The following is an 11,615-nucleotide window of genomic DNA, read 5'->3' as shown; positions in this document are numbered from 1 at the left end:
ATATATGATCATCACAAAAAAAACAAAAAGTATAGAAGATAAAGAACCAAATTCAGTCATTTGAACAATCAACACATGGAATTCAAACTTTTACTACACACAATATAATTGGATTTAATCCTGCATTTAAACACGCATAATGCTATATATGTTGGAGAATAAACGTTGTCACAAGACCCGTCCGTAATGACATCTTCAGCTTCTCTAGATATCTGAAGCCCTAAGTTCACCCTCGATGTCATCCACAACCTGCGGTTGCAGCTGAGGTTGCTGCTGTGGTTGCGGCAGAGGTTGCTGCTGAGGCTGCGGCTGATGTTGCGGCTTTGGTGATATCTGTGTGTCCTATTTGCTCTTTCTTACAACACATCCTACTACAGAAATGGCCAACCAGTGCAACAAATAGTGAGATGCCGATTCCAATCACGATGTTAACAACCAGGCCAGTAATTTTTTTTTCCGGTGACTTCTGGCCCCGTGCTCTTATAGTTAGAGGTTTTCTGGAGTGCAGATTGTTTGTGTTGAGCTCGTGGATAAGAGGAACTCCATCCGATACAGCTGCGCCTACTTGCCATACCTGCAAAAACAAAGAGCACCATATGTGAGTCGGTACGATCGCATCTAACTCATCACTACATACCGAACAGCCTTCTCAGAAAGAAAAAAAAAACCAAGATACAACTCACATCAAACCATCAAAAAAGGTTATGAATGTAAAGTAACAAAAGCAAATGATGAAGGGAAAATGTTCAAAGTGATTATCATCACCACATACATGAGGTCACCTTAAGCACACAACCCTAAACCATCGATCGGGTTAATAAAACTATGGTGTTTTCCCACCCCGATAGGTGGTAGCAAATCACTAGCAATCCTCAGGTTTAATTAATCAAGGGATCTGGTTGATGATGGTTGAAAAATTATTTTAAGGGATGTGCTATCCACACACCCCATTTTACTTCTAACACACCTCTTGATAATTTCTGTCCGTTGATCTTCTTCAATTCAATCTGATCTGATGGCCAAAAATTAAAAAGGTGTGTGAGAAGTAAAATAGGGTGTGTAGATATCACACCCCTATTTTAATTACAGTGCCAATATATAACATATTCTTTTCTAAGAAGCTAAAGAAATATATGATCAGACTTTTCCTTCCCTTACCAGGTTCAAAGTTTGAATATTTTCTGGCATCCTTATCGTAACAAATATGGTGATGAATCCCAACCCCGTGGACGCCTCGGCACTCATCTGCCGTACCTCAAAATCAATTGGAGCCTCTACTAGGATGGTATACGAAGTTAAATGGAATGTCTTCACCGTTATGCTGCCGATGGGTTGTCTAAAGGCAACCAAAACTTGTGCCCCGAGCATGCCCGTGCTGATTGGGTTTATCCCCCATGCAATCCAGCCCTCTGGTTCGGCAGGCGGAGCAGTGAAGGCGATCGACAAGGAGGAGATAGACGGGTCGAACAACCAGTAGAGGCGAGAGTTGAGTGTAGGGAGGTCGTCACATTCGTAGTAACTTGTATTTGGGAAAATCTGGCTTGGGCAGTTGGAGTGGACTGATGATACTGAGAATATTAAGATAAAAGCTATAAACCCTAGAAAGTTCACCATTTCATTTAACTTTTTGTTCACTACCCAAAACTGCAGATGGAATCCTTTTTATGGTATTCAGAAACTCAAACGTATTTGCAGGGAACCTTCACGAGGCTCAAGATGACGTTGGTCATAGCTCAAGATGACGTCGTTGATATATAGGAAAGGAACAAGAAAGAACTCACTCATTGCGTGCGGCATACACATTAGACTATTAGAGAATTCTATTTTTGTTTTTTAAAAGGAGAAACTTAGATTGCCCCACTCATTTTCTACAATTTTTTTTATTAAAGATTTGATTCCACCTAAGCATTTTTAAATTTATTTAAATTAGTTTTTTTTTAAATGAAAATTGTTATAGGTGTTGTAGCCTATTTTATCTGATAAGGTTAAAGGGGGCCGGCAGCAAAGGTAGAGAGATTGAGAGAGATGTGTTTGTAGAATTGTAGGGGAATATGTGTTGTTATCCCTCCTACATTGTGCCTTTATTTATAGTAGGAAAACGAGAGAAGATATTCCTTCTTCCCTAAGTAATACAAGTTGTAATAGGAAATGATAACTAGAATCAAATATAATCTAGGATTTACACAATCACACTTAAACTAGGAAAGTTTACAACACTCCCCCTTGAGTATGTAAATACTCAAGGTAGATTTAGCGTCATGCAGAAGTTAAGGAACTCGACTCGTCGACATTGATTCTAAGGAACAACGCTAATTCTCAATAAGGTAGGAACTTGCATAGCTAGTAAGTCTCACTAAAAAACCCTAAGGCTATGACAAAAACCCGATGAGGGACAAAATCCATAGTTTATGGAAAAATATGTGAGAAAAGCAAAGTCAAAAGAAACGTCTACGAGACGTTATCAGGGATATGACCAGCCCAAGGTGGGTGTCTCGTTAAAACCTAGTTAGGTAGCAAAAACCCAGTGGAAAAAATGCTCCTAATTGTAGGGGAAAATAGTACATTAAGATCAAGCAAGTATCTTAAGGATACTCCCCTTGAGTTTGACACAATTCCAAAGAGAAATAGTAATGTTACAACTCAGAAAGTTTACGCATACCAATTCCATGAACAAGCTTCTGAAACATCGTCTTCGGCGGTGATTTGGTGAAGAGGTTGGCTAGATTGTCTTGTGAATGGATTTACGTGACTTCAATCTTCTGATGCTCTTGTTATTGATGTGAAAAGAAGAACTTCAACGCAATGTGTTTGGTGTTGTCTCCTTTGATATAACCTTTCTTGAGTTATTTGATGCATGCTGTGTTGTCTTAAAAAATCGTCGTTGGGACATCAACGGTGGGATAAAGATCGCATGAGCTTCAAATATGGCCCACTACTGCTTTCAACCAAAAGCATTCCCGAGTTGCTTCATGTACGGCGAGAATTTCAGCATGGTTAGATGAAGTGGCAACTAAGGTTTGATTAGTTGACCTCCAAGAGATTGTGGTGCCTTTAATGGTAAAGACATAACCCATTTGAGAACGCGCCTTATGCGGATCATATAAGTATCCTGCGTCGGTATAACCAACAAGGCAAGAATCGACTCGAGAAGCAGAGGGTGCGGCATCACTCAAGGATCCGTAGGGATAGAACAAGCCCAAATCCGTAATACCCTTAAGGTAATGGAAGATGTCTTTCACACCCATCCCCTATCTTCACCTGCCACCACCTCCTCTGTCCCCGACCCTTTCCCCACCCACGCCAACAACTCCAACCTTCCCCACATCATCTCTTCATCCTCCCTCCAACAGCTCCAACCCCCTATTCCCTTCCCATCTTCCTCGTCGGTCCCCTCTCCAAAACCTTCCTTCCAAGCCCAAAACCCCTCCTTCACCTTCCCCGCAACCCCCCCACCCTTATTCTCCCTCCCGAGCCTCCCAACCACCTCTATCTCCTCCACTCTCTTCACCTCCCTCCCATTCAAAACTAAAAATAAAATAAAATTTGAACCCAGATTGTCCAGATCGTCGCACCCCACCCAACCCTTCCTTCCCGTCGAAGTCGGACCACCTCATCCTTCCCCGTCGAAGTCGGACCACCTCAACTGGTTGTTTTATTTTTATTTTTTAAAGTATTGAATGGGAGGGGAGGTGAAGATAGTGGAGGAGAGGGAGGTGGTTGAGAGGCTCGGGAGGGAGAAGAGGGGTGGGGGGGTTGCGGGGGAGGTGGGGGAGGGGTTTTGGGCTTGGAAGAAAGGTTTTGGGGGCCCGGGGGGGATTGACGAGGAAGATGGGAAGCGAATGGGGGGTTTCGGGGGGAAGGGGATCTGGGTTTGGGATTTTTGGGTTTTTTTAATTAATTTTTTTAATAGAAAATAGGTCCCGCCTCAAGCCACGTCAGCATTTTAATGGAGGAATTGACAGACAACTGACAAAATGTATGAAATTGTAAAAAGTTCGTAGATGAGGTATGACATTGAAACTTTTTAATGATGAGGTATGAAACTGTTAATGACCCAATAGTTGAGGTAGTTTTGTGTAATTTACCCAAAATATTTCATGCTGTATTATTGACCTAAGATGCCACATTGTATCCGAGAATACGACCCTATATACTAAGTGTTCTAATACAATTGGTAAAAAATTTAATTTTTAAAGTATTTAACCACTAATATTATGATATTTGGCGTGTCAGACAATGTTTCTGGCACACTATAAACTCTCTGAAAAATTAAAGTGTTAAAACTTCAGGAACCAAAGCTAGCTCTGCAAAAATAAATAAACGAAAAGAAATAGACAGATGGATTTATATTTTCCGAGTTCGGCACGCGCACGCGGTGATTCCAATACTTAACAAACAAGATTCTTGAGACCATAAAGGGAAGAAATACTGCCTTTTTGTAAAAACCAGAGGAACTTTCATAAAAATAAACATAAAAACCCAGAGGAACTATATGTCACTATCAGACGGGGCGTACAGAAGGGAGATAGGCCAAATAAAAATAAAAAGCGTGAGTTTGTAAATGAAAAATATTGAAGTGATCATTTGTACAAAAGATAAGTCAAACAACGAGAGATCCATTATCATCTCATGTTGACGTTACATTAAACACGACCCTGAACCCTCGTGGGGATTGTAATTGGTAGCTCGGATGCAACCCAACGCCAATAGGCAGGTACAAAATCTTTGACGATTCTTAATTGGGTAATGCTAGAGACTAAATTTGTAGGCAAAATTTACAAACTAAATGATCTGTTACCAATAAAATTGAGCACGTTTACTTAAGTCATAATCCAATCATCAACTTCCATGTTATTTAATTGACAAAATTTGGTCTACAAATTTAGTCTCTTTAGTATTATCCATCTTAATTAGTTAAGGAAAAGAAAGAAATCAAGAGAATGTAGATACAATATTTCCCTTTTACTTGATAAATCAGCATTTTATAGACATAGTATATCTATTTGTTTCCTTGAGAAACAACTTGGATACTTCACTGGTTGAACCATTCAACTTGGTTGCCCATTTTTTTTTTAACATTAAACGATATAATACGTTTCAAATAAGCGTTTAAGAGGGAGTTGGGTATTTCCTAGAAAAAGCATATAAACAAGGGGTGTGCTATCCACACACCCCTTTTTACTTTTCACACACCCTTGTTAATTTCTGTCCGTTGATCTTCTTCAATTCATCCGATCCGATGGCAGAAAACCAAAAATGTGTGGGAGAAGTAAAAAAAGGTGTGTGGATATCACATCCCTATAAACAATGATGTATGCATTATACACAATAATACAGATTAATTTGCATTTGCGCGCCAAGAAACATAACTTTTAAATCTTTTTACTCACCACCTTATTTATTGTCGTTAGATAAGTTTAAATTTTGATATTCGTATACATCCACTACATATATAAATCTGGAAATTTAAACTTATCTAACCATAATAAATATAATTACGAACATCACCAAGCAAAAGAACATACAAATCCATTCGTAACAAATTAATTAAATAACAAGATATTAAAATTTAGGTCGTGCTACTAAGATCACTTCCTTAAATCAAATTTCTAGCTTCGTTACTGCATAGATACATCGCCCTATGAAGGTCCGCGTAAATGATATTATTTTATGTATAAATGTTTTCTCCGCAAGGCGCATATGGGGCACCCGTGCGACGGAATTCAAACTATGCAAACCCTAACTGGACTGAATATTGGCAAAATGATCCAGTTAGAGACGCAAGAGGCCCAGAATCAGGATCGGTAATAGATGGGCTTGGGCTAATACAATCCATGCAAGTCCTTTTGGGCCGGGCCGAGGACTCAAGCTTACGTGGCGACGAGTCACTGGTTGAATTCTCGGTACAGTTTTCACTCAAAAGTCCTGGTCCGCACCTGATAATTAGAACGCACAGGAAGGCAGCCTCCTCTGCAAGTAAAGTAGTCCTCAATCCTCTACTTGTATGTTCTTTTCGATCAAACAATCTCGATCTTTCTTCACAATCTGCAACCATGGTGCTCGAGGTAAGAGTTCCGAAGCCCTAATTTTCCCTTCACGCCCTCGGTTAATTTCCGCACTGCAAGTTCAAGTTCGAATTCCCCAAGTTCTTGGATTTTCTGGCGAATAAGGGTTTAAATTTAGGGAAGTTTTGTTTGTTTAATTGGTCTGTTTGGTTTGCTTGACAGGCGACAATGATCTGCATTGATAATTCGGAATGGATGCGGAACGGCGATTATGCTCCGTCGAGGTTTCAAGCTCAGGCCGATGCTGTCAATCTGATCTGCGGAGCTAAAACCCATGTAAAGATTTCTAATTTCTGATTCTTTATTGTTATTTGGTCCCGTTATTCTTTGCTTGGTTGCTGGGTGGTTTGAGATAGGATAGGAAAACTTCGATTGCCTTAGTGGGTTGAACTCAGCCTAACTTTTGAGATAGGTGATTATAGATTATCTCCCACTAAGCATTGCTTCATTGGAATTATGTAACTTTTGGGATTTGAATTGCGTTCTGTTGTTTAACATATGGTAGATTGTTATTTGATTGTGTTCTGGTGCGTCCATTGCGTCGAGAGAAGGAAAGAGACGAGCTCTTTGTGGTTTGGTTTTGGTTGTTGGGTCTGATATATGATCATAATGGTTCCTTTTTTGGTTTTCCAAGTGAAGTCATTTTGATATGGGTTGTTGTATACAGTCTAATCCGGAGAATACAGTAGGAGTTCTCACCATGGCAGGAAAAGGTGTTCGTGTTTTGGTCACTCCAACCAGTGATCTTGGCAAGATTCTGGCATGCATGCATGGTAACTGCTTTTACTTTAATATCTCACACATATGATTTGTGGTGTTATTGAAGTTTGGAACTTTTGATTCCTTGTAATGATTCTTGACTACATTCTCATTCCCATTGTTATCGAGTCTTGCTTGTTGTCTGTAATAGAATGCATTCATTGATATTTTGACCCCTTTTGAATATCTAGGTTTAGAAATTGGTGGTGAGATGAACCTGGCTGCTGGCATTCAGGTGGCTCAATTGGCTCTCAAGCATCGCCAAAATAAGAAACAGCAACAGAGGATTATTGTGTTTGCTGGAAGGTTCATAATTCCAAGCCATGTTTTTCTTTTCATTTTGTTATTTGCTATCTTATCGCATATTTAGGACTTTGACTTAAGTGTATTTCAGTCCTGTTAAACATGAGAAAAAGCTTTTAGAGATGATTGGAAGGAAGTTAAAGAAGAACAGTGTAGCCCTCGATATCGTCAATTTTGGTGAAGAAGATGAAGATAAGTCAGAGAAGCTAGAAGCACTACTTGCTGCTGTGAACAATAATGACACCAGTCACATTGTTCATGTACCAGCAGGTCCAAGTGCTCTTTCTGATGTACTTATAAGGTCAGTGTTTTGATTGCTTCCTTAATTTCTTTAAATTTTAAAGCTTAAGAGTTGAGAGAATAACCCTGACTCCCTGAATTTAACTTGGGTCTCAGCACCCTGAACTTTATACATGATACTCTGTTATATGAAAAAACTTTAATGGCACTTTTTTATATGAAAATCCATAAATGTAAACAAACTTTTTGTTTAGTTGTTCCAAATCTTGACTTTTGTCGATATTTTATAACAAAGTGGTCAAGTCAGTGGTACATCAACACTTATGGGCCACGTTGGTTCAAAAGTTAGGATTTGGATAAACCAAAACATCAATGTCATTTAGGGTTCGAGTGTCAGAATTTTGAACTTCAAAACCAGTATAGGATACAAAAGACAGTTCATGGAGGATTGGTGAAATTTACCCTTGGAATTTTTTATTTAAGTTATGTTTTCTTTTCTACTATGGCAGCACACCCATCTTCACTGGGGATGGGGAAGGTGGGAGTGGTTTTGCAGCGGCAGCTGCTGCTGCTGCTGCAGGTGGTGTCTCTGGTTTTGATTTCGGCGTGGATCCAAACCTGGATCCTGAGCTTGCCCTTGCTCTTAGAGTTTCAATGGAAGAGGAGAGGGCCAGACAAGAAGCAGCTGCTAAAAAAGCAGCTGAGGATGCTGGCAAACATGAAAAAGGAGGGGAGGGGCAATCCAGCTCACAAGATGCAACGATGACGGAGCGTGCCAGTGTTGGGACTTCTGAAGCTGAGAATAAGAGTAGTGATTTCATGGTGGGTGTCATTTCCTTGTTTCCTTGTTTCTTTTTCTTCTCTTTTTTTATTTTTTTATTTTATGAATAAGGAGTTGAGGGAGGGTGTAGCATTACAAGAATATATGTTCTCTTGTCCTGACATACCATGAAGTTTGCTAGCACCCTCGAGTTCTAATTGATCTTTTTCTTGGGTTGTTTTAAATGTTATTAATTCTTCGTTATGCCTTATCTTTTATCGGTTACAATGCCTTATCTTTTGTGTTGTCCTTAGCATGAAAGAAAAAACCATTATATGTAAACTGACCATAAACTGACAACAGGATGATGAGAATGCTCTGCTACAACAGGCCCTTGCAATGTCGATGGATGAACCTGCTTCCAGCCATGATATTCGAGATACGGATATGTCTGAGGCAACTGACCCAGAGTTGGCTCTAGGTGAGTTTTTACACTTTACCATACTCCAGTCTTGCATGGATGCGTAGGCTGATAGGGCCTTTTTGGAATCCATCTTGGATCCAATTTTTTGTTTTACAAAATGATGAATGTAACTAAATTACTTATTACTCATTAGTCTCAAAAACAAAAAAATAGGATCCGAGAAGGATACAAAACAACCCCTTTGTTTTTTGCAATTTCTCATTGGTTGGACTAGGAATTAAGAGACCAAGAGTAAGATGCTGTTGCGAAAATGGTGAACTTCAACCATTTAGTAAGCATGTGTTGCTCATTTTGAGTCATTTCACTTTAGAAAATGTGCTGTTTAAGCTTTGTGCTTATCATTTGGCTATGTCCATTTAATAATTGGCAGAAACCCTGAAATTCTTAACATGTGATAGAACTGCTTTGGTGAATTTAATTAATACGGTTCTCCTTGGTCATATATTCTGTAACTTCCCAATATCATAATGACTGTTATGTAAGTAAGTATTAAGCTTTAATTCCTCATATTTGGTGCTTGCAGCTCTTCAATTGTCTGTTCAGGAAGGTGAAAAAGATTCTGATAGCGAGAAAGATATGAGTAAATTATTAGCCGACCAGTCTTTCGTGTCTTCCATCCTTGCCTCGGTATGTCTACAACATTCTCATTTTCGTCCTTCCCTCCCCCGTGGAGAAGTGCAGTATAAACTATCTCCTCTAGTAAATTAATCACATGACATTTAAATGTTTCTGCAGCTTCCAGGGGTTGACCCAAATGATCCTTCAGTTAAAGATTTGCTTGCTTCCATGCAAAACCCGTCAGAGGTGAGATTATCAAACTTCTGGGTATGTTTTATGAACAAAAGAAATTAGAGTGCTAATACTATGTGTGCTGACCTATTGCTCTGGACAAAATGAATTCTAAATGTATATCATTGACAGTTATTGATGTGACATTGAATCGGCCATCCCTCTAGGATAGGAACATTAAGATCAGTAGTACTTTTGTGTGTTATCTGTGTTTCCAACTGAGTGCTTGTGCTTTAGTGGAATTTGTGAACCAGTTATGTCAGCTACAGGCTTTATCCATAACAAGAGCTTTAACATCATCCCGGCTTCTTTGAACCCCCATAGGAGCCACATCTAGCTTTATACCATAGTGCTTCTTCTGTAGTCCTGGTATTGCCTTAATAGGTTCTAAGTGGGGTCTCTACGCAACATTTGTCGAAGATGTTCAACTAGAGCACCTAGGTGTGGGGGCTAGGCGGAAAAACCAATTAGCACCTCTTGTACCTATGAGTGAGAGTAAGTCACTCAGGCAATTGCTTCTCACACTTGGAAACCCCAGTAATTTTGCATACCTAACACATACTTGCTTATTGTGTAAATGAAACCGCATACTTCAGTATCCTTTCCTAACATTATATGATTTTGATTTCTGGATTTACTTGTTTGATTAAATTATACTCGTCCAAATTGTTTACTGACATAAATTTATTTGTTTTCTGTCTAAGCCTGATCAGAAGAACGAAGACAAACCACCAAAAGAGGAGGAGAAATGATGCATGTCCGGAGTTGTCTTTTCAAATTCAAATGCAGGTTTCGTTTGCTGAATTCACCCAGTTCATGTCTGTTGCCAACTTGCGCTGAAAGATGCTTCTAATTGGCAGCAAATCTCTCCAACCTTTAGTGAATGTCTCTCTCGGGTTCTGACCTTTAAGCTTGTAGATTGAAATTTGGATCTACGTTCGTTCGTCAGGTCAGAAGGCTCCGTTTCTACAACAGTACATTGATCCTTTATCATATTCGCTTCATACGGCTTCAGATAAACTGATGGCGTTCTAGCAATAGACGTGCAACATTGATATGTATCTCTGCATTGAATTAATATTTACATTGTTACCAACGACGATATTTGTACTTGGGTGTTCTTTGTTGTTATTGGTGATTACTTCGGTAACTACTTAGTGACATCCTTCTGACTTTGTTCATGATGGTGATGAATAATTGCGTGATGCCATAAACTCGTGTTCAACTTCCGAATAAGTCTAGCAGGTAAAAATCTGTCTCCAGTTATGTCGTTGTTCGACAACTAGCAACATGAAATATGCCATGTAAACCGTGGTTGGATTGTAGGTCTTATATGCATCAACGGTTGATAGTCACTCATGTGCATAAACAGTCCTCCCGGTAATAAATCTACGCGACAAACACATTCAAACAAAACACAATTTTTAATACGGTCTCTGTTCGGCAAGTATGATGTATCGGTGATTTGGTCTTCGTCTTGATTGTTGGGATGTCAAAATCGTATGCAAAACGAGGATTAATAGTTTATATAAATATTACGATGTTTTCTATTTTGGCACAACATATGGTCTTCTATGTCACGTTGGATTCAAGCATCTCTCCAAATTTGAAAGGGATTAAAAAAAATGAAACATTGGTATTAGTATTAAACAAGCATGTTATTATATTTTTAATCGATGTCCCCTCCTGTTAATTATGTCACATTTTATGGTTTTTAGGTTAATTTTCTCAATTTCGTATTGATTTACTCTTGTACTACATAAATTGACACGCTTGCTAAGAGTTTGAAAAACTTTAATACACGTGCCCCACATACGATGATAGGACTTACCTCGAATAGAATCGAATGTAAGAGAGTTGGATTCTCTCCCCTCCATATTCCCCTTCCTACCCTCTTCTCTCAGTTTCGTCGTCTTCTTTCTCTTTCTGCAGAGAAGGTAAAACAAGATAATGTAGTGTAATCTTGAGTGTTCAAATAGGAGGGGAGGAAAGGGAGAGAGTCCAGATTCGTATGTAAGTGATTGTGTGAGTTTTGCATGTACAAACAATATAATTGTCATAAGAATCTGCTCCAGCTGTAATGAGTAAGATGGAACCAAATCTTTCCTAATAAAAATTGACACAAAGGATGCTTCCAACATTAATCAAGGGCCTAACTTCCTCCCTCTTAATGTAGATAATATCGTTTATTCCAAACAAAAAACAAAGTAGTGAA

General features: G+C 39.1%; 1 protein-coding gene and 1 long non-coding RNA gene across 2 annotated transcripts; one reads left to right on the top strand and one right to left on the bottom strand.

Moving 5' to 3' along the window:
- Positions 1-32: 32 nt before the first annotated feature.
- LOC108171441 (uncharacterized) lies at positions 33-1,625 on the bottom strand. The gene is made up of 2 exons (XR_011573145.1): positions 1,159-1,625; positions 33-574 (listed from the first exon to the last, which is right to left on the bottom strand). It is a non-coding gene; the product is annotated as an uncharacterized lncRNA (long non-coding RNA).
- Positions 1,626-5,910: 4,285 nt separating this feature from the next.
- On the top strand, positions 5,911-10,563 carry LOC103418266 (26S proteasome non-ATPase regulatory subunit 4 homolog). Its single transcript, XM_008356400.4, has 10 exons — positions 5,911-6,065; positions 6,228-6,341; positions 6,733-6,838; positions 7,016-7,130; positions 7,219-7,428; positions 7,877-8,189; positions 8,491-8,608; positions 9,135-9,238; positions 9,347-9,415; positions 10,105-10,563. Exons 1-10 carry the CDS (start codon positions 6,054-6,056, stop codon positions 10,150-10,152), a joined length of 1,209 nt encoding a protein of 402 aa, XP_008354622.1. The 5' UTR covers positions 5,911-6,053; the 3' UTR covers positions 10,153-10,563.
- The last annotated feature ends 1,052 nt before the right edge of the window (positions 10,564-11,615 follow it).

The sequence above is a fragment of the Malus domestica genome, chromosome 02 (genome assembly GCF_042453785.1).
Source record: "Malus domestica chromosome 02, GDT2T_hap1".
NCBI lineage: Eukaryota > Viridiplantae > Streptophyta > Magnoliopsida > Rosales > Rosaceae > Malus > Malus domestica.
The sequence above is the reverse complement of the archived record's forward strand: the minus strand, read 5'-3'. Positions and strand labels throughout refer to the sequence as shown.